The 26,404-nt window shown below is 51.1% G+C and overlaps 1 protein-coding gene across 10 annotated transcripts in view; it reads left to right on the top strand.

Annotated features, from left to right (window-relative positions):
- Window positions 1–26,404, top strand: part of ITPR1 (inositol 1,4,5-trisphosphate receptor type 1) — a 161,430-nt gene that overhangs the window by 74,896 nt on the left and 60,130 nt on the right. For 6 of the 10 annotated variants that reach the window (XM_054280938.1, XM_054280937.1, XM_054280933.1 and 3 more), the window contains 11 exons: window positions 1,405–1,530; window positions 1,901–2,101; window positions 3,668–3,919; window positions 4,452–4,577; window positions 5,257–5,385; window positions 8,260–8,380; window positions 10,110–10,294; window positions 10,944–11,092; window positions 11,948–12,059; window positions 15,533–15,562; window positions 25,008–25,043. In XM_054280938.1, coding sequence (XP_054136913.1) covers window positions 1,405–1,530; window positions 1,901–2,101; window positions 3,668–3,919; window positions 4,452–4,577; window positions 5,257–5,385; window positions 8,260–8,380; window positions 10,110–10,294; window positions 10,944–11,092; window positions 11,948–12,059; window positions 15,533–15,562; window positions 25,008–25,043 — 1,467 coding nt within the window. The remainder of the gene's footprint in view (window positions 1–1,404; window positions 1,531–1,900; window positions 2,102–3,667; window positions 3,920–4,451; window positions 4,578–5,256; window positions 5,386–8,259; window positions 8,381–10,109; window positions 10,295–10,943; window positions 11,093–11,947; window positions 12,060–15,532; window positions 15,563–25,007; window positions 25,044–26,404) is intronic. The other 4 variants (XM_054280936.1, XM_054280934.1, XM_054280942.1 and 1 more) reach the window with 2 other exon arrangements.

The raw sequence follows: 26,404 nt of genomic DNA, 5'->3' as shown, positions 1-26,404 counted from the left end.
GAATCTTCCTGAACCTCCTCCCTGTGGATTGGATGCGCGGAGGCTGGTTTATGTAGCCTCATAGTCTACAGAATACCCACTCTCAGAAATAAGGAGCTCAGACAAACTGTTTATTTGAAGCCTGTGAATATACAGATTGCCTGAAGAAATATTCACAAATCATACTTCAGAATTAAGGCTCATGTGAGCCAGGTGCTGCCTTGAGGTTCAGCTGTGTTGATGGAAGCAAGACCCTCATTGTGAGGCAGCTGTGTGAGCACCATCCTGGGGACAAGGAGGGAAGGAAGGGTGCCTGGTCCCCCAGGGCTTTTAAGAGCAGTGTATACAGACCCTCCCCAGCTGTAGTGTCCCAAACTCCCCCTTAGAGGTGAATAAATACCCACTGGCTCTCCGGGTGAGGCTAATTCTCCTAATTAGCCTTATCAGGGCTAACACTTGGCAGCTGTGCAGGCTGGAGCCCACTGGGGCTGGGTTGTGCCTGTGAGCACCAGGCTGTGCTGACACAGCACACCCCAAGGTCACCACGTTGGCTGCTCATTAATCACAGCTGACAGGTATTTATCAGTACTGAGGTGAGGCAGTTCTTCACGTTTTCCTGGTCACTCTGCTGTCCTCTCTTTCAAACTCATCAGGTTTCTGAGAACCAGTAATTCCACATAGGAGCTTTGATTAATGTTAATTCTCGTGGTTTCTTGCATCATATTTTGCTAAAAAAGCAGCAGCAAAAACACCTTTCAACGCCTTCTCGTCACCTTTCTGTCCCGTACATGTGAATGTGCATCAGACAGGCAGTGTGGAAGGGGTTTCACCCTTGGGAAGATATGAAATTCCTTAAAAATAAAAGCAGGCAGTAATTTTCCAAAGCGCGTCTCCTGCCGTCGGTGGGCTGGGGATCCACACTGACGTCAGGGGAAGGGCCCTGGTTCCTCAGCGGTGCTTGGAAGGCTGCAAGGAGGTTCCAGTAAAGATGAATTGGGCTGGGCTGGTGCAAAAGCAACTTTCCATGGCTGCTTTGCCATGAGTTCCCCTCTGTGGCTGCAGCGGGACGTGGCAGCTCTGCTGGGCAGCCTGAGGTGATGATGTGTGGTTTGGCCGAGGGGCTGGGATGTTCAGAGGAGCAGAAGTGACTAAAGCACGTTGCTGGCAGGCCTGGCTGTGGAATAGGCACTTTTAGAGAATAAACTATTGTAATTTCTATTATGGGCTTTATTTTTGACGCTTTTTGGAAGCGTGGAGCTGGCCCGGCTCATCCCAAACGTCTGTGAACTGGGTGGAGGTTTGTTTTCCTTCGGGGTGTGAGAGACGTGACAGTTCCCTTGCTGGAGCTGAGGCTCGTCCTGTGCTCACCTCAAGGTGAACCTTTGGGTTCTTTTTAACCCCCTCTTCTTTGTCGTGCAATCCCAGGCTGAAGACACGAGGATGCAGGAGATAATGAAGCTTGCACACGAGTTCCTGCAGAACTTCTGTGCTGGGAACCAACAGAACCAGGCCTTGCTGCACAAGCACATAAACCTGTTCCTTAACCCAGGGGTAAGAATAACCTCAGGCCGTGATTTATTTTTGTGTTCTAGCAAGAGAAGGGACTGCACTGTCCTTGGTGATACCTCTGGGGCTATTCTGTTGCAAGATTGGTTGAAGAGGTCACACTCGGTTTTCATTCCAAAGCCTCAAAAGTTGGCAAGATGTTTGTTTAGGGCAGTTTCAGTGTAGAAAGTTCAAGAGGCTGAAGTGGAGTGAAAAATAGGCTGAGATAGGAGCAGTGGTGTTGAAAGCTGAGGTCCTCAGCAAAGTTCCCTTCAGCCCTGTGCTCACAGGAGTGTTGGCTTTACCCTAACAGCAGTGGGGACATGTTGGGTTGTTGATTTTCTGACTTGTTGCTCCCTTTCATCCCCTCCATCAGATCCTGGAAGCAGTGACAATGCAGCACATTTTCATGAACAACTTCCAGCTCTGCAGCGAGATCAACGAGCGCGTGGTTCAGCACTTCGTCCACTGCATCGAGACGCACGGCAGGAACGTTCAGTACATCAAGTTCCTGCAGACCATCGTCAAGGCAGAGGGGAAATTCATTAAGAAATGCCAAGATATGGTAATGGCTGAGGTGAGAGCTGCAGAGATTTGCAGGGTCTGAACAGAAGTTTGCACATAGCAGTTGGTGAACATGACAAATTGATCCTCTCGCTTCGGGGACTGCCAAGAAGCTGACAGCTCTCACCATGCAAAAAGAGCATTACAGCTCCCAGGAAGCTCCGGCTTTTTGTGACCAAAAGCTCTCTGAGCTCCTGACTCGCAGGTGTAACGAGGGGTTGGTTGTTAATGGCACGAGTTTCTTCCCAGGCCTGTACCCAGCAGCGTGTAGGTGGGGTTATGAAGCAAGGGTGCCTTTGTCTAGCAAAATTGGCTTGAAGAGAAGTAGTTTAATTTCAAGATCACTAAAGCAGAAGGAGGATTTCACCATGATAGCATTTTGATGAGAGTTGTTTTTATGAAATTTTAGAGCCACCATAGAATCACCTTCCACTGTCCCAGGGTGCTCCAAGCCCCATCCAAGCTGGCCCTGGGCACTTCCAGGAATGGGGCAGCCCTGGCTTCTCTGGGAAACTTTGCCAGGCCCTCACCACCCATATTTTTCTGCCATCTAAACCTGCTCTCAAGCCAAAACCATCCCCCTTTGTCCTGCCTCCCCAAGCCCTTGCAGACACTCTTAGCAAGATGTGCTTACTCAGCTGTTCAGGTGTGAAGGGGAAGCAGATGAGGATCGGCTTTAGGTGTGTGGGTAACTGGAAACTGGGGAGCCAGGCTAAAAGGGAGAGAGAAGGGTGAATGAATGCCTTTCACGGGGCTGTTGGATGGGATTTGTTTGGCAGATCCGCACATCTGATGGAATGTTTTGGCCTCCTCAGCAGGGGGAGCCCCAGGATCAGATTTGTCCAATCTGGCTTTTGAGCATCAATCCTGATGGGTGGATCCAAAATCTTTCATATTTTGTTGTCCAGCTCAAAACCAGCTTCATTAGCTTCTCAACACTTGGTTGAGTGTGAGATGCTCAGCAAGGGGCTCCCCCAAGGTCAGCAGCTGCCCTGAGGGTTTTTTTTACATCTTACCCTGCTGTTTTTCACAAACCCTGTGGGTTAAACAGCCCTGCATCCCTCCAGCTGTGTGCTCAGCAGTGGACCAGGCCTCAGTTTGCTCCATCTCCTTCCCTTCCTGGAGTTCCAGGAGGTCTGAGCTGCTCTGGAATCATGGCCAGCCAGGTGTCAAATGTGGGGCTGATGGAAATCTCCAGTGTGTGACTTGACGTGTCACTGGCCTTGGCAAATGGCTGGTGTTGGTTGGGAGGGTGGAAGGAGTGAGCCCTGCAGAGCTCCCATCCCTGGCAGCTCTCCAGCAGCACAGGGCTGTCCACAGCTGCCTTAGGAAGTCACCTGGGGTGACATGGCAAGGCACAATGGAAAGTCACAAACTTCTTGACACAGCTTCTGGCTAGCTGGGCTGGCTTTGAATTTCCTGAGTGGTTCAGGAGGGGTCAGATAATGGGAAATGCCCTCCTGGAGCCCTGTGTCCCGGAGGGGCTGGGCAGCAGCGGTGGGACAGCCCCATCAGATGAGGGGATGCTGTGGGGGATCAGGCTCGGCTCTGCTGATGCAATGCTCTCCTTGGCCCACAGCTGGTGAATGCAGGGGAGGATGTGCTGGTGTTCTACAACGACAGAGCCTCCTTCCAGACCCTGGTGCAGATGATGAGGTCGGAGAGGGACAGGATGGATGAGAACAGCCCCCTGATGTACCACATCCACCTGGTGGAGCTGCTGGCTGTGTGCACTGAGGGCAAAAACGTCTACACAGAGATCAAGTGCAACTCCCTCCTCCCTCTGGATGACATTGTCAGGGTGGTGACCCACGAGGATTGCATACCTGAGGTGAGGGCTTGCAGGAGAGCTGGGCTGTGTGTCAGCAATGTGCTGGGTTTGGGTGACAGAGGGTTGATCCTGCTGGCTCTGGCCTGGCCAAAGGGGGTTGGTGCAGGTGGGCAGCGAGCTGGGAACTGCAGCCCTTCCCTGCTGCTGCTGTTGGCACCCCCAGCCAGCCTGGAGAGTCCAGTTAAATCCTTTTATACTTCCTCCTTACCCCGAAAGCGGGAATGTGATGCTGTACTTGGTTATTTTATAGGGTTCTTGAGGCAGAGAGGTTTATGGATGTGCTGCTAACCTTGAACAGATGGTTCTGCAGAACTGGAAATTATTATTGTGCTGACGTTTTGTCTGCAGTAATCCTGGGGGTTTTTTATTGGATGGTGTCTTGCTATTCATGGCATTAGATTTCACCAGTGTTTAAGTGAAAGGAAGAAGCAGAATTCCAAATTATCTGTGTAGCACTTTTGATGTGACATTATATTCATTCATACCACCATTCAGGTTCTTATTCTTTATAAATTATTTTCTCTGCTTTTAGGTCAAAATAGCATATATCAACTTCTTGAATCACTGCTATGTGGACACAGAAGTAGAAATGAAAGAGATTTACACCAGTAATCACATGTGGAAGCTGTTTGAGAACTTCCTGGTGGACATCTGTCGGGTAATGTATCTGCACCAAGGAACTGAATTCAGCTTTAAAACCTCTTTAATCCAGAGCAGCAAGGATAAGACATCCCAGTGCATCAAGGCAAGAAGTACCCTGAATACTCTGTTCCTGCAAATATGTGCCTCCTTTTCCTTGTGCCTGTGGATTTCATCAGTCATATTCCATGGAACACATTCATATTTTCCTTTTTAAAAGAAAAAATCCAAGCCCAAACCAAAGCTCAGCGAAGCTCCACGCCCTGCTCCTTTGTCCAGTGCCTTTTCTGTCCTGCCACCTGGCCTGCTTATTCTGGCAGCATCTCTGAGCTCCTTCCTGAGCAGCACTCAGCGTTTTTTGGCAGGTCAGGACAGATTGTTTTCCAGGCTTGGTGTTTATTTGGCCATATGGCTTTTTGCCTGGGATTCCAAGTATTTCCCCATACGAAAGCATTACACCTCAGTGCTCCCCATCCTGCTCTTGCCTTCCTCCAAGACTCTGTGGTTTTTTCCCTCCCCCAGCCATGTTCTGGGCCAGCACACCAAACCAGGAGCAGCTGTGGCTCTGCTCTGGCGTGGGCTGGAGATGCAGAGCCCCAGTGTCACTGCATGGTGGGACCAGGACAGTGTGACATGAGGAACTCCAGTCTGTGCTGCCCTGGTGAGCCGCCCCTGACCCTGCTGTGGTTTTACTGCAGGCCTGCAACAACACCAGCGACAGGAAGCACGCAGACTCCATCCTGGAGAAGTACGTGACCGAGATCGTCATGAGCATCGTCACCACCTTCTTCAGCTCGCCCTTCTCGGACCAGAGCACCACCCTGCAGGTGGGAAATGCACACACACAGCAGGGAGAGCACTGCCAGGGCACTGGTGTTCATTCCCCTTTGATGTGCAAAGGAAACACAGGGGAGCAGTGCTGGTGTAACTGGGCAGCAAATACATCTCAGCTCTTGGTGACCACGCTGGTCTTTTTGCTGTAGAAATGGAAAAACATGAAGGTCACTGTACAAATGTTCTTCTAGAAAAGCTCAAATGTCACACTAATTCATGAGTGCATTCAGCTCTGTGCTACCACCAAGGTCTTTTGTAGAGAGTTCTTGTGTGCCATTGAATTCCAGAATGGTTTGTGTTGGAAGGGACCTTAGAGCCCGTCTTATCTGCCACAGATATCACAGAGGGAGCAAGTGAGATTAAGGACAGCATATTTTACAGAAAGATTCTAATTTCCCTTAAAAAAAAAAAGACCCAGAACGAGAATCCAGAAGCTCTCATATGTCTCAATGAGTAGATTTTTGCCTAGTTCAGTAGTTAGGGAAATGTGAAGGAGGACCTTGGAACACCTGTGAAGGAGAGAAGGCAGAGAGTTGTACAGCAGAGCAGCAGAGTCAGGATGTTGCCCTAACATTTCTGTTTGCACAGAGATAATCCTGTTCTTTATGCATAAATAACTTTCTGGGAGGTGTGGGTGGAGTGGTCAGGTGTCTGGCAGGAGGTTGAGAGGGGCAGTTGTTGAAACTTGATGCATCTGCTGGTGCCAAGGGCAGGTGTTTGCAGTGCAATCTCCAGGTCTCAGCTCATCCACCCTACCCCTGCCTGTGTCTGGCCTCAGCTGAGGGAGCAGTGCAGCAGCTGATTTGCTCCTCAGGTGACTTTGGTTGCTATTGCACCTCCTGTGCTCCTCAGAGGAGTGAGAGATGGAGGCTGTGGCCTTGTCCTGGGCTCTGCCCTCCCTCTGTGCCACGTACCTGAGCTGCCCTGCTCTCACTTGTCATCTCTGAGATGCAGCATTTGAATACACATCTTGCCATCCTATTTTAGCCATCTGTTAATGTTATATCAGCAGTTTTTCTTTAGTTTCTCAATCTCCCCCTCTGTCTAGCAAGATGAAGTCACTTGGTTCACCTCTTTTCCCATCTCAGTTGATAGATCTGCCTTGTCCTAGATTCATCTTTCCTCCTCATCTCCAAGTTAGAAGTGGTTTCTCTCGCTTTTGCTGCCTGTCAATACTCCTGTTGGTACCCAGGGGTTCTCCCCCTGAGGAGCACAGCCTGTTGTGCCACCTGCCTGGCATCATCCCTGCTCCAGGTGGGATTTCTCCCCTCTCAGGTGCTGCAGGTGGGCTGATCTCTGCAGGGAAGGGTTGTGGCCACTCTGCCCTGGGCTCGGTCCCTCCCTGCCCTTCCTGCTGCTCCTCCTCATCCCAGCCAGCCTCCTCTTGCCTCCTGCTCCTTCATGCCAGGGCTTGTCTGACTGAAATCCTTCCTGCCCTGAGTCAGCCGTGCCAGTTCAGGGAACACCTTGTCCATCCATCATGTGGTTCCAATCACATGAAATTAGGAGAGCACAAATCTCTTGGCACAGGACAGCTGCCCACAGCTTCTCTTTAGCAAACATTGTTCAGCCTGTTTGCCTCCAAAGTTGTTGCTGCCCAAGGTTTCCCTTCCCAAGTGCAGCTGGAGACATGAGGGACATGGAGTAAATTTCCTATTTGATTTATTGACATTGTTTAAGCAAATGAAACATCTTAAAGGGTTTTTAAGACCAAAAAACTCTTTAGACATGAACTGAAAGGAATATGTGAGTGGTTTAAATCCAAACATGCAGGTATTTTCAGGGCCCTGGGTGGATGCTGTTGTTTGCCATGGTTTTTGGTCTTTGGATTATTTCCAGAAAGGATAAATTGGTATTTGCGTCTTGGCAATTTTGGGGGCTTGAATTTTGCTTCTCCTCTTGTACATTTTGTAATGGTGTTTTATTTAATTGATCTAATAGATTTAATTAGCTAGTAGATTTGGCTTTTTACTCTAACTCCACTTTTTTCTTGCGAACAGGCTTTACTGTTGGCCACAATAAATGAGGTATTTTTTTCCCTGGTTCCTAAGTCCTGTGGTGTTTGCACTGTGGTGTAGTTCCTGTAGCTGGTAGAAGCATTCCATAGCTAGTGGGCACAGGGACACAGGGTGTTCCCTCTCAGATTGAAATGTTTAAAATGCTCTTTCCTCTACAGGTTGTAATATGTTGTTCTACTAAATAATCACTGTACAAAACCAAATGGAGTTTTGGTCACTATTGTTGGGCAGCTGCAAAGGTGGAAGAACAAAGCTCATGGGCTTGGGTGTGTTGGAGCAGCTCACCTGTCTGTAGTGGGAGATCACCGTGTGAAATTCAGGGGTGAAAACCACACCTTGATCTTGGCTGATCCTGCAGCAGCTGCAGTGTTTGCCACTCACCACTGCCTGTGTTCCAAATAGCACACAGCTGCCTTCTCAGCGAATTGGATCCCAGCTAATAATGCCTGCAATGATGAGTTTCCAGCTCTGGAGCTCTGCTGTCACATAGCCAAGCCCCATTTACCTGTGGCCTCTTGAGTCAGCTGCTGGTCAACCCTAAAAGAGGAATCTGTGTGCCAGGGTTGCTGATAGCTCTGATAACACAGATGAAGGTGAATGCTCACTTCCTTTGCTTAGTCAGGCCTCAGTTACCAGGGCTTTCTGCTGCAGAAGCTCCTGTTTCATTTTCCCTTCCAGCGCTGGTTCCCACCCTTCCCATGCAGCTGCTGATGCCGTGGTAGATAGCCTGCCACCACGGGGAGCTGCCCAACAATGCTGCAGCCCAGCTGGAGGGGCTGGAGAGCCAGCTGGGCTGGGAGCAGCGAGCCTGCTGGGTGAGGCTGTGACCGTGCTGTGCTTGCCTTGCAGACCCGGCAGCCCGTGTTCGTGCAGCTGCTGCAGGGCGTCTTCAGGGTCTACCACTGCACCTGGCTCATGCCCAGCCAGAAGGCCTCTGTGGAGAGCTGCATCCGCGTGCTCTCCGACGTAGGTAAGGACTGGGGTGAGCGCGGTGCCTGCCCCAGGCTGCAGCACACGGTGCCTGCCCCAGGGCTGCAGCACGGTGCCTGCCCCAGGGCTGCAGCACACGGTGCCTGCCCCAGGCTGCAGCACGGTGCCTGCCCCAGGGCTGCAGCACACGGTGCCTGCTCCAGGCTGCAGCACACGGTGCCTGCCCCAGGGCTCAGGGCTGCAGCACACGGTGCCTGCCCCAGGCTGCAGCACACGGTGCCTGCCCCAGGGCTGCAGCACACGGTGCCTGCCCCAGGGCTGCAGCACACGGTGCCTGCCCCAGGGCTGCAGCACACGGTGCCTGCCCCAGGGCTGCAGCACACGGTGCCTGCCCCAGGGCTGCAGCACACGGTGCCTGCCCCAGGCTGCAGCACGGTGCCTGCCCCAGGGCTGCAGCACGGTGCCTGCCCCAGGGCTGCAGCACACGGTGCCTGCTCCAGGCTGCAGCACACGGTGCCTGCCTCAGGGCTGCAGCACACGGTGCCTGCCCCAGGGCTGCAGCACACGGTGCCTGCTCCAGGCTGCAGCACACGGTGCCTGCCTCAGGGCTGCAGCACACGGTGCCTGCCCCAGGGCTGCAGCACACGGTGCCTGCCCCAGGGCTCAGGGCTGCAGCACACGGTGCCTGCCCCAGGCTGCAGCGCGGTGCCTGCCCCAGGTTGCAGCACAGTGCCTGCTCCGGGCTGCAGCCGTCCAGCCCGGCTGCTGGTGGTGTCATCCTGCCACAGGGACCGTGTGGGTTGTGCCCTGCAGGTGCCACCTGGGGTAACTCACTGCCCAGGCTTGTGCTGATGGATCATGGTGGTTGAGCAGTGGGTGTTGTCACTGTCACCTGAAGTCTTTTCTCTGCCCAACCTCAAAACTCCCTGCAGTCCTGTCGATCTGCAGCAGGGAGATGGTGTTCATGGAAGCACTGAGGTTGGGAAAGCCCTCCAGGATCAAGTCCCAGCTGTGCCCAGTCCCCACCTTGTCCCCAGCCCCATGCTGAGCCCTTCCTTGGACACCTCCAGGATGGGCACTCCAAACCTCCCTGGGCAGTTCCAAAGCCTGAGCACCCTTTCCATGGAGGAATTCCTCCTGCTGTCCAGCCTGACCCTTCCCTGGTGCAGCTGGCAGTGCCACTCCTGCCCATAAATTTGCTCCACTTTGTGTCCACACGAGCAGCTTGTACTGGGTATGGGGTCAGGTTCTGCTGCTGTGTGTCCGCGTGTGCCAGCACGAGCTGTTGGGCTGTGTGTGTTTAGGGAAGGATTCCTCCTCCCACACCTTAAACAACAGTAACAGCTCTGAGGTGTGGAAGCCTCTAAACATAATCCTGCCCAGGCCTGACCCTGCCCTGTTTAAATTGCACTCAAAGAACCATGGAATGGTTAAGGTTGGAAAAGATCTCTTAAGGTGGTCAAGTCCAGTTTGCCAGCCCACTGTGATCACCAGTAAAACATGAACTCAAGTGTCACATACTAATATTTTTTGTCACCTCTCTGGGCAGCCCTCTCTAATGCTTTACAACCTTTCTGTGGGAAAAAAAAAATCCTAATATCCTAATTTCCCAGTGTCTGATCTAAACCTTCCCTGGTGCAACCTCAGGCTGTTTCCTCCCAGCCTGGGAAGGAGAGTTTGTAGAAGGAAGGGCTGCTTAGACCTTGGTCCTGTTTTGTGCTGGTTCATGGGCTCAGGGTCTCATTTCACACTGATTTTGCTTGTTGCAGCCAAAAGCAGAGCGATTGCCATCCCTGTGGACTTGGACAGCCAGGTGAACAACCTGTTCCTGAAGTCCCACAACATCGTGCAGAAGACGGCCATGAACTGGCGCATGACGGCGCGCAACGCCGCGCGCAGGGACTCGGTGCTCGCCGCCTCCAGGGACTACAGGAACATCATCGAGAGGCTGCAGGTGACTGCACAGCCCCCTTCCCCTGCAGGGCCACAGCAATGCTGAACACCTCACTGAGCAAACCCTGAGGTGTCTGCACAGCCCCTGTCACACACATCTGTTATGGAAAATCCTTTCCTTAGGATTCTTCCTCCTGAGAAGCTGGGAGGCCTCAGGAACAAAATGTAAACAATGGTTATCTGCTGCTGTGGAATGCAACAGGTGCATCCGGGATTGGTCTCCAGTGGTTGTTTCTAATTAATGGCCAATCACAGTCAGCTGGTTTGGACTCTCTGTCAGAGCCACAAACCTTTGTTATCATTCTTTTTCTATTCTTAGCCAGCCTTCTGATTAAATCCTTTCTTCTATTCTTTTAGTATAGTTTTAATGTAATATATATCATCAAATAATAAATCAGCCTTCTGAAACATGGAGTCAGATCCTCATCTCTTCCCTCATCCTTGGACCCCTGCAAACACCGTCCCAGCCCCCTTCCCCCTGCAGGGCCACACCAAGACTGAAAACCTCACCTGACCAAACCCTGAGGTTTTTTAATTTATTCAGGCAGGACAGAGCTCACTGTCCTGCCTCTCGTCCACTGTTAGTGAAATTAATTCAGCTCTGGATGTGTTGTTAATGTTTGCCTGAAGCTGCTGTGGTTGTTCCCCAGGACATCGTGTCAGCCTTGGAGGATCGCCTGCGGCCCCTGGTCCAGGCAGAGCTGTCAGTGCTGGTGGATGTGCTCCACAGGCCTGAGCTGCTCTTCCCAGAGAACACGGATGCCAGGAGGAAATGTGAAAGTGGAGGTTTCATTTGCAAGTAAGTTGTCTTAGTCTGGCTTGTTTTTGCTTTTTCCCAATCTTCCCGTGCCCTGTGGAATGGAGCCCTCTTACCCAGCTTGGTAAATATTTGATATCCTCTGAAATACCTGCAAAAAATCAGTATTTTGTGATATGGTCATGGCAACTTGTCCTTGGTGGGGAAGAAAATAAGCTTGTGGGAAAGGGGAAAGACTGGTTGATGTGTTCTCCCAAGTAATGCTTCAAATGTCTGTTTGCTGCAGGATGCCAATGTCCTGAGCAGTTGTACAAATGAGTTACAGTTTGAGCTGAGCAGTTATTGATACTGCCTTCACCCCAGGAATGTTCCTGAGGTGCTGGGTGAATACACCAGGATCAGCTGTTGTCATGGGCATCACCAGCGCTGGAGGGAAGGAAAGGGGAGATTGCAAGGACATTTAGAGGGCAAATTGAGAGCAGATCCCCTCACCTCCTGTAGGGTGGGCTCTGTGCAGAGGTGGTGGAAGCTGAGCACTGGGTCAGTCCCAAGTGCTGGGTGGGATGGATTTGGGGCTGCACCCTCCAGGGCTCTCAGTCTGTTTTGAACCAGGTGGAATAGATTTCTCACTGTTAACTGGCTGTTCTGGAGCACCACCATGCCCTGGATCCCACTGATTCCTTGCTGCCTGCAGCCAGAGGGGGTTTTTGGGCTCTTTTCCTGCCCACAGCTTCCCCTGGTAGCTGTCAGGTGTTGCTCTGGAGAGAAGGCTCCAACATGGGTGTGTAGCAGTATGATGATAAACCTTGTTTGCAGCATAAACCAGTGCAGATAAGCACATATATCTTACCCCATTTTTAGAATATTTGCACTAACCTGATTGATGGCTTTTTTCAGGTTAATTAAGCACACAAAGCAGCTGCTGGAGGAGAATGAGGAGAAACTGTGTATTAAGGTATTGCAGACGCTCAGGGAAATGATGACCAAAGATAGAGGCTATGGAGAAAAGGTAAGGTACAGTCCATTCTGTTAAACACTGCCTTTATTCAGTCAAGGAAAATAAAGCAACTGCTTTTTCAAGCTGTTTTGTATGTGTAAGCACTCCTAGGCTGGAGCAGGGACAAAACATTTTTAGTCAACTAATACCTTTCAAATCATATTTGAAGTTAAGCTTGTTTCTGCTGCTTTTCTTCTTGAGACTGGCAAGGTTAAGTCTAATCCCCGCAGTTGCTGGCACTCTGAAATATCAATTTTGTTACCTTTTCCTGAAGGCTGTAGCATCTTTATTTGATTCTCAGGTCTAGGTGGCTCTTCAGGTCATGCAGCCTTGCAACAAGAGGGTGTTTGTAGTTAATTTGAATTTGTGTACAACTGAGTAATCTTGTTGTGGTTTATAGATGGAAACTCTGTACACCCACCCATGTTTCTTCTTTCCCTTTCCTACATACAACATTGCCTGTTTGAGAGCAACATTTTTCTGTAGGTACAGACCTATTCTTTATTCCATCAGGACAGTGTGTACGCTCCCATATGTTTGTGTTTCTAGAAGTGGTTGCAGTCAGCTGAGACTGGGATTTGGAGATTCTCCTGGAATCCTGATCAGCTGAGGGTCTTCCCATGGCACCCGGTGGGAGCAGCTGGGATGGGGCAGGGTCTCTGTGGCTGTGCCCAGGAGCAGGGGGTGTCCCAGCCCAGTTCTCCCCCACAGATGGGTTTGGAGCTGCTGCTCATGCCCAATTCCCAGCAGAAAGGGCAAAAGCTTCAGAGATCAGAGTCTGAGAGCAGCAGGAATGGTTTGTAGCAGCTGCCAGGGAGGGAGATGCTCCACAGGCGGAGGAACCTGCAGCATCCTGGGCCCTGGGCATGTCAGCAGGAGGCAGGAGCAGGCCGTGGTGCCAGGGCTCGGCCTGGCACCTGTGGGTGTGCACGTGTGGCTGCTCCCAGCACACCCAGGCTGTGCCAGCGAGGGGAGGCTCCCAGGAAAATGCCCTCAGGGCAGGGATGGCCGGGGCTGTGCTCCCTGCCCTGCCCTGCCAGGCTCTCCCCAGAGCTGCCAGCCCAGCCCAGCCCAGCTGGGCACTGCCTCCCTGTGCAGCAGCCATGGTTTGAGGGAATTCATGGGCTGGAGGGAATTCCCTGGGAAAGCAGCACATCCTGTGGGATGGGGAGGGAGCAGGGCGGGGCACAGGTGTCACCTTGGGGCACACTGTCCTCTGCCCAAGTGGCTGAATCCTGTGCTGGGGCATCACCCTCTGTGCTCTCCTCACGGTCCCTTCTCTGAGGCATCCCAGCTGGAAGGGACTGCCTGTGGCCAGGCTGCTCCTGGGAAAGGAGGGGAACTGGTGATCCCCTAATGGGTGCTGGTATTTCCTGATGTGGAACAGACTCAGTGTAACCACAAATCACATCTTCTCTAGCACATCAGTGTGTCCTCTCCTGTCAGAGCAGCCAGGAGCCACTCTCAAGGCCACCTTAAGTAATAAAAGCAGTGTGTGATGTATGTTGTGTATACTAGACACCAGTGAAACCCAATCAGAGCTTTGAGAGTTTCCCTTAAATGTAATTTGTCACTGAGAGATTTTCCAAAATGGAAATTCATTTCTAGGAGTTTCTTAGGCTTCATTCAGCTAACTTGGATGAAGCAGTATTTCTAGAAGCTGCAGTTAACATACCTTGCACCATTCAGACCATGGAGAACCCCATAAGGTGCTAAAAAATCTTCCAAGTGTGGCAGAAGCATTGATTTCTGAAGCAGTGGCTCAGTTACATAAGGAGCCAGGATATGCTGCCTGTGAAGTGATTTCTGAGTCGGAAGGAGCAGCTGATTGCTCACAGATAGACTGTCAGTAGTAGTAGAACAGCTTTTGCTGTCTGGCTGGGAGCACTGCAGTGAGGTTTATTCTCCCTTGTGACTCAGAGAACTGAATTTAGTCACCACCTAAAAGGTAGCACCTTTTGTTTTTAAAATCATCCTGTAGTGTAACAAAAAAAAAAAAAGAGAAGGAAAAACCCCTCTTATATTGTAAAAACCCTGCTGTAAATCCTGGAGTCCCTGCCTAGAGGTGCTTCCATCCATGGAGGTGCAGAGCTCACCCTTGGGAGCAGTTTATTGACCTCCAGCAGAGAACCAGGGAAAGGCTTGGCTTGGGAGGGACCTTAAAGGTGGCCCAGTTCCCTCCCTGCCTTGTGCAGGGACGCCTTTCACAGCCCAGCCTGGCCCTGAACCCTTGCAGGGCTGGGACAGGACAGCCATCCCTGCTGTCTCTGGGCAGCCTGTGCCAGGCCTCCCCCCCTCGACAGGGCAGGATTCCTTCCTGAGAGCCTTAAAACCCTGGCGGTGCAGAGCTGGCATCCCTGTCAGGGTTTTAATAGGGCAGGGTTCCTTCCTGAGGGCCCCTTAGAACCCCAGGCAGTGCAGAGCTGTGATCCCTGTCAGGATTTCTGATAGGGCAGGATTCCTTCCTGAGAGCCCCTTAAACCCCTGGCAGTACAGAGTTGGCATCCCTGTCAGGGTTTTAATAGGGCAGGATTCCTTCCTGAGAGCCCCTTTAGACCCCTAACAGTACAGAGCTGTGATCCCTGTCCTGTCCCCATGCCAGGGCTCTCAGCTGTCCCTCCCCACCCGTGTCCAGAGCTCTGGGCAGGTTCTGGCAGTGCCTTGGTCCTGCTGCAGCCCCTGTGGTGCCCTCAGGAGCAGCCTGCCTTACATAAGGATGTGCAGGGCTCCTCCTGGGCTGTGCCTCTCCCAGCCCACAGATCCCCTCGCCCCGCTGGCCCTGAGCAGTGCAGGGGGACACGGCTGTGCTCCTGTCACCCCGAGCCCTGCTCCCACAGCTGGGGCTCCTCAGCAGCCAGCAGAACCCGTGGGCAGAGCGCAGATGCACAGGAGCCTGTGGGAAGGCTGAAATTTTTCCATATTGCTGCAGACTCCTCGCTTGGCACGCGCTCAGGATGGCTCAGTGACGGGGAGCATACTGTGCAGTATTTAATAGGCACAAAACTGCTCCACATTGACAGTGTAGGCTAGACCCAAGCTTTTCTCTGTGCTGAAACATGTCATTCATGCGCGTCTCCCCGGGTGCCTACCAGCTGACTCGCCTCAGCTCCGCAGGGCTGGCATTGGGGAGCTCCATTTTCCCTCCCAGAGTGGAAATGCAGCCCCTGAGCTGCTGCTGCTCTGCTCGGGGCTCGTGACGCTCCCGTGCCCAAGGGTGAAGTCCTTGGCTCCGGGTCAGGCAGCCCACGTGGGCTGTCCCTGGCGCAGGAACAAAGCCAGGGTACATCCTGCCTCCCAAGCTGCCTGGCACAGCAGTGGCTGTTCCCTAACCCAGAGCTGGCAGATGTTCCTCGTGCCCACTGCAGAAATAATGTTGGATTGCAGCATTCGAGTGTTAAATGATTTATAAGATCCTTACATGAAATTTATGTTTCTTTTCTCTTACTAATCCTTGCTTTCAATTCTTCCCCTTCTTTCTTTCCCAGCAGATTACCATTGAATTGGATAATGCTGAGGTTTTAATTTTATTTCTCTTCTCCAGTGTTGTTTCTATGGTGTTTGTTTTACCAGTAGCCCTGTGATCTGTCCTGTCTCTGCAGCACTGAGCGTTCTGATTTGTGTGCCTTGTGTCAGTGAATTAGTGGAGTTCTCAGTCTGCTGTGTGTCTATCCTGGGAATAGTTACCATAACTAATTCCACATGTCATTTCTTGGAATATTAATCCAGATAGGGAGTTATCATTTTTGGTAGTCTGCAATCAGCTGGTGCCATGGTAGATCCTGTGAAGTTTAGGATCAGATCTGGAGGGTGAACTGCTCTGAGCAGTCAGCATTTAGCACTTGGCCACCATTCCTGTGTCAGATGTGAAGGGGTTATTTCTTATTTGGAAAGCCAAATAGTGAGTTTTAATGGTGTCCTTGAAGGAGCTGGAGGGAGGTGGGTGCAGGTGGGACTGGGGAGGGGCAGAAATTGTGCAGAATTTGTGTTCCCAAGGGACAGTGACAGTGCTGCAGCTCGTGAGAGCCTGGCAGTGCCCTGGCTGTGCCCCAGTGGGTGGGTGGTGTGGAACCCTGAGGAATCAGTGATTCGGGAAGCTGTTTGTGGGTGAAAAGCCCCGTTTGAGGGAAAGCTTGGAGCTGGGCTGACGTGGAGCTTTCCAAGGACTCTGAGCCTGGAGTCTGGTCGGGGCAGGGCGGAGGGAGCTGAGCTGCCTCTGCTCTGCAACTTCCTCATCAGCTCAAAAAAACCCTGGTGTGGGTGTGGAATTTGCATAAATGTATAATACTGAGAAAGTGATTGACTGGCACCTTATTTTACTGAAATACCACGGAAAAAAGAAATATTTTCCTCTCAGTGCTTTGTTTCCTGTGTTCTCTCCCAAGCCAGCCTTTTATTTGGAACAAAGCTTAACCACTTAAAATGTCTAAAGCATTTCTGACCTTTATTTAGTGGAGTAGGTCATGAAATCTGCAGAAAGCAATTTACGGTGTGGCTTGTTGATTTTGATGTTAACCACCTGAATTCACTGGGTAAACTTCATTCTGAAAATGAAATATTTGGGGACCTTGCCTGGTGAAATGGATTTGAAAGCCAAACTATTTGTCACTAAAGTGGACAAATAATGTGCACATTACCCAAGGCTGGGCTGGAGAGTGTTTTCTGTTTGGGGGGATTTTAGGGCTGGAACTGAAGGTCCCTTCCCTAAGAAACTGGTTTCCCATCTCTGCTTTTGGCCCAGAGTCTGATTTTGACCTGAAAGGCAAATTTCTTGTTGCACAAGTTCATTTACTGCCGTGCCATCACCTCTGAGCTGTGCTGGGATGAGATCTCAGCTGTGTCCCCAAGCTCCACACACACTCCTGGCATTACAGAGGTGCTCTGCTGTCTGTTTTTCTTTATTTCTTTGTTAATAAACCCATTTTTTTTCCCCTTTTAAGCTGGGGCATACACCCCAGCAGCCTGCTCTGGTTTCCAGAAGTTAACCTGTGGCACAGAAACGCTTCCACCAGGCCAGGTCCTTTGGATGATGTGCTGCTGCAGCTTCCCAGAATAGCACGTGTGTGTATATGTATAATTTTAGCTTGGAGAAACTTCAGAGAGAAAGTTGAATTGTTTAATTGCAAATTAAGTCATAATGTGAAACTCTTTCCCCTTTGGTTTCTGGCTGTGATGTGCTGTCTTTGCCTGCAGTAAATCAGCCAGAGCGTGCAGAACAATTTAGGATTTGGTCTGGAGGCTGCAAAGGAGGAATTTTATTGCTCCTTAATGGAGCAAGTGCATGGAAGGAGCAGGTGTGTGTGTAAGCATCAGCACTGAGCACTGGATGCACAGGAAAGGGATTCAGATGGAGCTGGAACCACTGGCAAGGCTCAGAAATCCTGGGGTTTTCTGGTTTCCTTTTTTCCCCCTTGTCAGCCCTGGAAACTGTAAACATTTTTAGGGTAAAGAATAGAAAACTCTGCATTATTAGTGAAATTATTGACTTGCTTTTCTTTCAAGACTATGCACAGTTCAGATGTTCTGATCAGCTGAAATGCTCCTTGTTCCCTCAGGGAATGCTCCACTGAAGTAACTGTTGATGGCTTGATTTCATGGTGGAATTTTATGTAGGTTGAGCTATCTTAGTTGTGTCCTGCAAGGTAATTCCAGCGAGCAGTGGGTCCCAAAACCAAAGGATATAAAAAAGGCCGGGAGATGTGTGTTTGTTAGTGAAAATCATGACAGAAAGTCAGGACAGACCCTCTTTGGAGTGTCCTTTGGAAGTGGGTGAATAATGCTGGAATTCACCCAGTGGCAGGAAATCCCCTGAGTGTGGGGCTGGCACCAGCCCTGGACAATTTTGGGCTGAGCTGGGGGGCTTTGGGTGCTGGAGGAGTGGAGAGGAAGGGAACAGCAGAGGTGGTGCTGTTGTCCTAAGTCACACTTTTATTGAGGGTTTATGTGGAATTCCCTTTGTGCTGGAAAGGAGGGACAGGGAGGAGCTGCAGCTTTCCAAGGAGAAGCAGTGGAGCATTGATAGAAAACCCAAACCATGAGGAACTGTGTCCCACCACACTGGCACCATGGCTGTGTTGGTTCTCCCCTGGTTTGGGGGGCTGTGAGCTCAGAGCTGGCCTTTGGGTTGTGCTGTGGCTGCTCCGTGCCTCGCCTGGAGCACGGGCTGGGAGCAGGAGCTGGAGGGCTCAGCAGGGTGTGTGTGACATGGGCTCTGTGCAGGTGTCTCAGGTGAGAAAGCCAAAACCCCAAGGCAGGGCGTTGTCCTTAGAAACCCTTGGGCTGGGTCTCTGTTGTGGCCTCCTTCCTGGGCTGGAGCTGCTCTAATCCTGTTCCTGATGGAGCCTTGCTGCTGTCTCAGGGAAGAGCTTTGGGGCCGAGGTGAATTCTTGCACCGAGTGCGAATCCTCACACAACAGCAAGAGCTAAACCCTGCTTGTAATTACACACAACAGCTTAATGTGCTGTTAATGCAATCCTCAGCCCACTGAGGAGTGCGGGCGTGATGCAAATGCAGATTTGCTGCTGTTGCACGCTGAGCTGCACCGTGGGCTCCCTGTGCTCCAGCCCAGCTCTGGGAAAGGTTCCTGTCCATCCTCCCGGCCAGGGCTGCCCTTTGGGGACACCGTGGCCCAGTTTCCACCTGCAGTGCGAGTCCTGGCTGCTGAAGCACCCCCATCCTGGAGGAGCCGTGGGTGTTTGCTGGCCTGGCAGGCAGGGCCCGTCGGGGCTGACCTGCAGGTGGCACGCGCAGGATGCCGATCGCGCTGGGAGATGGCCTACTTTGCTTTTGATTTTTTTTATATTCCTTTTTCCCCTCCCAGCCACATTGCAGTGAGCTGTTCCGCTGGGCACCTGCCAACATTCAGGCAGCAGTTACATAAGAAGAGCTTTTTTTCCTGGAATTTAGGCCCGCTGCTGATGTGTGACCTTCAGCAGTAATTGCCAATAAAGGCGCTGGGGATGTTTACAGGCACCGCGCTGGCCCGCAGCCCGCGCCGGTAGCGCCGGGCTGGGCTGGGCTCTGCTCCCCGGCTGACCCCACTCCAATGCAGCTATAGCTCAAATTCCTCACTGGAACAGGGGTGCTCTGCTCCCCAGCTGACCCCATGCACTGCAGCTCAAATTCCTCACTGAAATGGGGTGCTCTGCTGCTCCCCAGCTGACCCCATTGCACTGCAGCTCAAATTCCTCACTGAAATGGGGTGCTCTGCTGCTCCCCAGCTGACCCCATTGCACTGCAGCTCAAATTCCTCACTGAAATGGGGTGCTCTGCTGCTCCCCAGCTGACCCCATTGCACTGCAGCTCAAATTCCTCACTGAAATGGGGTGCTCTGCTGCTCCCCAGCTGACCCCATTGCACTGCAGCTCAAATTCCTCACTGAAATGGGGTGCTCTGCTGCTCCCTGGCTGGCCCCACTGCACTGCAGCTCAATTTCCAGGGTGAAATGGGGTGTTCTGCTGCTCCCCAGCTGACCTCACTGCACTGCAGCTAGAGCTCAGATTCCAGGGTGAAATGGGGGTGCTCTGCTTCCCTCAAGCCTGACTCCACACCACTGCAGCTATAGCTCAAATTTCCAGTTTGAAATGGGGTGCTCTGCTTCCCCCACCTGACCCCACTGCGCTGCAGCTATAGCTCAAATTCCAGGGTGAAATGGGGGTGCTCTGCTTCCCCCCAGTCTGACCCCACACCACTGCAGCTCTGTTTCATTCTCCAGGGTGAAATGAGGGTGCATTTCTTCCCCCCAGCCTGACCCCCCTCCACTGCAGCTCTATCCCAATTTCCAGTTTGAAATGGGGTGCTCTGCTGTTTCTGGGGTGTGGGCCAGCAGCCACTCAACCAAACCCAGCACGGAGTTTCCCTTGTATTATTTATTTGTTAGAGTTGTGTTGGTGTTTTATCTGGTTTTTCAGTAGTGACACTTCTTTATGCAGCTGATTTATCTACAGGCAGCTCTATCCAGTAAAATGCACTTGCAGACCCACTCAGTAGAGTTTAGGTTTGGGGTTTTTTCACCTCTTTGCATTAGTCTTGAGGTTTCAAGTAGGTGGAAAGGGAACTGAAAATTCTGGTTCAGAGGGGTTGCCTGAATTAACCTTTTCCCTGCTCTTTACTATGATGAACTAAAATTCCAATAGCTAAGGTGCAAAATATATGCTGTTTTATGCATTTTTGATTGGAGTTAGGAAGTGTATTAACCTCTTCAGAGCTGCAAAGCTGCACTTGGGAATTATTTTCCTCGTAGAGATCTTATTCTGCAGTCATTTCTCTTGTGTATTTTGCACTTAGACAGTGCTTCACTTGTTATGTCTCAAGCAGAGGAAATGCAGGCACTCATAAATTTTTGTGGGCTGCCTTATATTTTTTTTTCCCCTTGAGAAATCCTGTGATCTTTGGACAGGGCTTTTTTTTTCTTTTTTTTTTTTTTTTTTTTTGACACAGACTGGAATTGGTGAACTCCTTGGAAAAGGAGGCTGGAACATTTCTTACGGTTACTTGTCACCAAAAAAATAGTAGTTATTCCATCTTACTGCTAATTAAAACCGCTGCTGTAAAATGTGTTGTGAAGGCAGCTCTCAGTGCATTCAGCAGAAGTCCTGCAAGGCAGAGGATTTAAAGAGGAGGAAGTGCTTGAACTCCCAGTGAAGGGCAGACACTGAGGTCTCCAGCTCCTGGAAAGTCCCAGCCCGAGTTAAAGCATGATTTCTCCACTGAAAACTCTGGAGAATGAGGGAAGGCATTCCCCTCGGTAGATCTTGGTGCCCTTGGGGTGCAGGCACTGGCAGCCCCTGTGGCAGATCTGCCTCCTCCTCAGCTGGCAGTGCCCAAATCTCTGGGGAGGGAGGTTCAGCCGTGTCCCTGCCCTGGGTCTGTGACAGGGCTGGCAGCTGGGGGCTGCTCCTGCCCCCAAAATCCCACATATCTACTGGGGAACCTGTGCCAGAGCAAGGTGCTGCCCCACATCTCCTGATTTAGGCAGGGCTGAGATCCTCCATCCCTGAAAATGCAACGTGGGAAGTTTGTCAGAGCAGTTCAGTGCTCCTGGGCCCCAGTTATTCCCCTCTGCCCTGAAACTTCTCCATAACAAGTCAAATGCTTGTTTGACAAACACCTACAGATCATCTGCAGGGGCTAGAAATTTCCTATCCAAATTTCTCCTCAGCTCCACAAGGTAACAGTGTTGGCTTTACAAAGGGGACTTGGCAAGGAGGCTGCACAGAGTTTTGTGGTATTTTTAAAGAGTTATGAAGGACAGCAACATAATTTGGGCTCTAGTCTGTTGCCACGAATCAGACAAGGTGATGCTTTTGCTGTGTGCCTTTCAAGGAAGAGCTGATGGCATTTCAAAAGGAAGAGCAGAAAAGTTCAGAGAAAGGAGGAAAAAGTGGAAAGGGACTTGCAGGATTCAATCTGAGCAGCCATTCCCACTGGAATTCCAGCTCCTGCTGGAGATGGCAATGCAGGAGCTGAGGCAGAGGCTTCAGAATAACATTTATCTGAAATCTTCACTCTGGTTCCTCGCATCTGGATGCACAACCTGGCTATCAAAGGCTTAATGTGCAATTTGGCTGACTCTGCAGTTGTGTTTTCCCTTTTTATTTCCTCCTCTCTGCCAAATGTCTCCCCCTGCCACCCCAGTAATGAGATGCCATATGCAGGGAGTTGGGTCAGTTCCTGAATTCACAGATTTTGGGGCCAGAAGGGACCTGTCAGTGACAGAACCTGGACCAGAAGGGACCTCTCAGTGGTTGAATTGACTTCCTGCACAGCCCAGGACATCCCACTCCTCACCACTATCTGTCCATGGAGCCAAATCCATGGAGCTGGGCTCAGCTTCCTCAGTGCTGAGCTCAGGGACCTCCCAGGACAGGAGAGAGGATGTTTGGAGAGACCTGGAGGAATTGTGTGGAGGTTTGGAAAATGTCATCATTTCAGCAGGCTGAGGTTTGTCACCTCTCAGTCCTTTGGACTCTGGGGCAGCCTCAAGTGTAGGAGATTGGTGCTTTGGAATTGTGCTGGTTTGTCCATTATTTTGCCAGAATTCCAAAGTCTGGTGAGGCCGAAGAGAAGAGGACCAGGTTTTTGAATGGTGTTTGTGTGTGGTCACACAAATGTGAGTTTCTGATCAGATGATTTCCCTCTCATTAATTACAGTGTGAGATGTTTTCTAGCCTGTTTTGCTGAAGCCACTCTCCGGAGCAGCCCCAGTCTGTGAGCTGGAATCTCCACCAGCCTCTTAAATGCATTTCAGGCCTTTTCACTGCTCCGTGGGCTGGGTGCTCACTGCATTGTAAAAAGTGTGGAGAAAAGCAATTCTGATGCTTCAGACTTGAATGAAAATCTTTCTGCTTTTCCTCAAACCTTTTCCACTCTATCACAGCAGTAGTTTGAATTTTCTCTAAAGGAAGAATTAACCAACTTTCATCGCGATTGTTATTTTGAAAGCAAATGAGACCAAAACTTTGAAGAATTCCTCCAAACTGCAAAGGATAAAGATGGAAAGCTCGTCTGTGTCTCAGACACTGCATTCAGCCTGGAGCTGTCACGTGCCCTGGTGGTTTTTGAGGGCCACACATCCCCTCGTGAGTCAGCCAGTCTGTTCTGGGAAGCACACGTGGCCTGGGTGGGGAAGTGCTGCTGGAAGCGCTGCGGTCACCAGCGGGTCAGGGATTGTGCATCCCCTGCCCTCGTGGCTCCTCAGGAGCTTTATTGGCCAGCCTTGGGGGAGTGCAAGCTTCAAAGGAACAGAGAGGGTTTTGCTCAGCAAGCTGAAAGGACCTTTCCCTCCTGCCTGTAGAAAGCACAGATGTTGGGCTCCGACCTGGCCACCCACTGGGTTCCAGTTTAAAGCTGTCCACTGTGTCCTGCTGATCACTGCCTGTGTTTGGTACTCCAAAACCTGCCCCTGCCCTCCAAACCATCCCTGTCCTATAGCTGCAGAGCTGAAATCTAGGGAGGCACAAGAAACCTTAGGAAATGACTGCTCTGGGCTGCTCTCCCACCCTGTTCCATCCTTGTAAAGCATAAGGTGATGTTTTGCTGTTGCAGCACACACAGGAGAGTGCAAAGTGTAGCGCAGCAACAAGAGCTCAATAATTCTTTGTTATTTGACCCCGTTTTGACTCAAAGAATAACAGTTTCAGGATTTGGGGTTTGTGTTCTTACTGGAAGATGGCAGAGGCTGTGCTGCTGTGGGTGATCCTCGTGGGCATTGCCCAGGGCAGTGGTTTTGCTGCCAGGTCAGTGTGTGGGGCTGGCTCTGATGTGCTGCCTGTGCCACAGAGGAATTTGTGAGCTGGAATTTGTAATTTTAGCTTGTGAAGGAGCAAGCTATCAATTTTATGTGATTCTTCATCTGTGCTTTTGGGCTTTTCAGCCCCAAAATGTAAATGTGTGTTTGGTTGAAATGGGATCAAGGGATCAGCCCAGGAATCCCAGAATGGTTTGGCTCGGGAGGGACCTTAAAGCTCATCCAGTGCCACCCCTGCCATGGCAGGGACACCTCCCACTGTCCCAGGCTGCTCAGAGCTCCATCCAGCCTGGCCTTGGACACTCGAAGGGCTGGAAAATCCACGGTTTCTCTGGGAATCCTGTCCCAGTGCCCAGAAGGAAACCTTTGTTTGGAATCCTGAGCCCAGCGGTCGTGTCCCCTTGACCTGTGACAAGGGGGCTTCAGCCTCCCTGGCCAGGAGGAAGGGAGCTCATTTCCCCTGCGGGGAACAGGCCTGTTTGCCTTGCTGCTGCTGGCTCGGGGAAGGCAGGGCTGTTTCCTGTGCCCCAGGCAGGCTGTGCCCTGGGGCAGTGTGCCCAGGCTCAGGGCTGCAGCCTGGGAGCAGGGCAGGGCAGCACGGTGTGTTCCTCTGCAGGAACCTGCTGCTTCCTGTTCCCTCCTCTGCCCAGACCCTGCCTGCTTCCACTTGGCCACGCCGGGATCAGCGTGCTTGAGACGTGTCCAGGAGCGGTGACAATGCGAGGAAACCTCCAGCAAAGGCCATGGGAGCTGGCCGGGAGCAGAGTCCCTTGGGAGGAGAATGGAGAAGGGTCCTTTTCCTGGCCAAGGAGTCCCTGCAGGGGAAGTGCTCGCTCCTGGGGCTCCTTCCTGGGAAGTGCAGCCTCATTTTTCCTCCTGCTGCATCTGTGGCCTCCCTGTGCCTGTTCTGGGCTCTCCCCAGGCTGCAGCAGGTGCTGGGCTGCTCTCCCAGTCTGCGCTCCCTTGGTCTGTCCGTGCCTGTGGCACACATGGCCAGCATTGCTGGCTCAGGTTGGGGTTACAGGGTTGTGAGAGTGTTATTTCCTGGTGTCTGCTCCTGAGAATTACAGCAATTTCCCCACAATTAAGTCAGCAGTTGAGTTTGGATGTTCAGTTCTCTGTTGTGTGTCTGTGCTTGACTAGATAAAAGTTACTTGTCTTCATCTGTTTCAGTTGAAGATCAGCATTTTAAATTTGAAAAGCTGTCACCATTCAGGCCCTTATTTCCTTGCTCCTGTTTGGTGCTGTGTCGTGTATCTTTTATCTTGAGCAAAGCGTGTTTAGAGATGAGAATCCGCAGAATACCTTTTTTCAGCTAAAATTATCAGCTGCTACCTTTGTGATATGCAGCCCTGGCCTCCTCCTCCTCCTCCCCACTGGGGTGGACGTGCAGCATTCCAGTGACAGATCCTGGGGCTGTGGTCCCCAAAATGCTCTGGGCACCTGCAGCTTCATTTTTTTGCTTGTGCCTCTGAGTTCATGCAAAGCAGTTTGGGGTGTTCAAAGGATCCCTGTGAAATTTGCCGAATGTGGCCCTTTTGGAGCAGGGTGGGAGAGTGTAAGCAGTAATTACAGCTACAGTTCGTTTGTGATGATTCAGCTGAAGGCAAGTGCTTTGCCAGCTCCCTTCCCCTCACTGTTGACCACTGGATGGCTGTTGGGGTGGAAGATTCTGGAGGAATTACTAATTTTTCTGCATTTTACTTTCAACTAGCTGCCGCAAGCTCCAGAAACGGAGAGCCCTGTAGAGGTGTGTCAGCCACCTATATTTGTGCACACACAAATATTGGTGTTTCACTAGTCCTAGTGGAGTGTCTTGTTGGTGAAAACCCCTGTGAAGTGTGTGTTCCTGCCTGGTGTTAGACAGTGGAAATAAGTAGATTTGTTCAAGTGCCTTAATCCAATACAGCATCAGTGTGGTAGTCTGAAAATATTTTAAAAATGTAAGGTAATCCTAAGTCTGCTCCTTTCAGCCATTTCCTTTATTCTTCAAGGGTGGCACTGGGAAAAGTCTCCTCTCAAATTTTCCTACATTGGCAAAATGAGACTTCATTTTGGCCCCTAATGCAGAATTTGGTTTTCCCTTTGCCTCACATACTTAAAAACTTCAATACTTTAAGGCAAGGGAAGTTCTTAGTGGAAGCTTTATAACTCCAGAGCAATTGGTGTCCCATTTAAAATGCCCCAGTGGACAAGCTCAGGGTCACTGCACATTGTCAAGGCCACTGGGTGTAAGGGAATTGGATGTGTGGAAACATGTCCTTTATGTGCATAAAGCAGATTATTTGCCAAATAGAAGGCAGGAAAATTTATCAAATCTTAAATTCCTTTGAAATTCATGGCACATCCAGACATGGCATTGGTAGATTGTACAACTGGGTGCCAAATCAGTGCAAATCTAAATGGAACAGCATGGGAGTCTGAATCTGGGAGAGTGTTGATTCTCTGAGCTGTGAAGTTTTTATAAATGTGAGATTACGTAGAAAAAGAAGTGTTTGTGAAGGTTTAGGCCTTTGTATTTGTAAATTTTGTGGAATAGTGTTTAAATGTAACCTGAAACTCTGAGTGGTCATCGAATGGATTTGAGATGTCTGGGAGATGGCTTCTGGTTTCTGATGGGTCCCTGTACAGAGCTGTTATTCTACACCTTTGGAGATGCCTTAAAGCAGCAAAACCATCATGTGTTTCAGCTTTGCAAAGTGGAAGTTGCTTTCCTGGAAATGAATCTCTCCAGTGAGAGGGGTTTGATTTGGAGACGTGCCCGTGCCCCAGTGAGTCCCCAGTGCCATCCTGGCCATGGGCAGGGAGCCCGGGCTGGGCCAGAAGCCCTCCCCAGTCTCAAATGAGTTTCAGTGACCACGGTGGGATGTGCTGGGGTCCCTCACCCCAGAGTGTGTGTCCAGGGGGCTGGTGGGGGTGTTCTGTGTGTCTGTGCATGGGCATGCGTGGGCTGAGCCCCCCGAGCTGTGCCCCCAGGCAGAGCCTGAGTGTTTCCCGAGCACTGCTGGCACTCCTGCATGCCAGGGGCTGTGTGAGGGTGGCACAGCAGAGGGCTCAGGGCTGGCAGAGGGCAGGTGTCCTGTTCTGGTGGTTTGTCAGTCCATCTCCCCC

Source organism: Melozone crissalis, unplaced genomic scaffold, assembly GCF_028551555.1.
Source record: "Melozone crissalis strain CALT ecotype California unplaced genomic scaffold, PUWL_Pcris_2 ptg000029l_1, whole genome shotgun sequence".
NCBI lineage: Eukaryota > Metazoa > Chordata > Aves > Passeriformes > Passerellidae > Melozone > Melozone crissalis.
The sequence above is the reverse complement of the archived record's forward strand: the minus strand, read 5'-3'. Positions and strand labels throughout refer to the sequence as shown.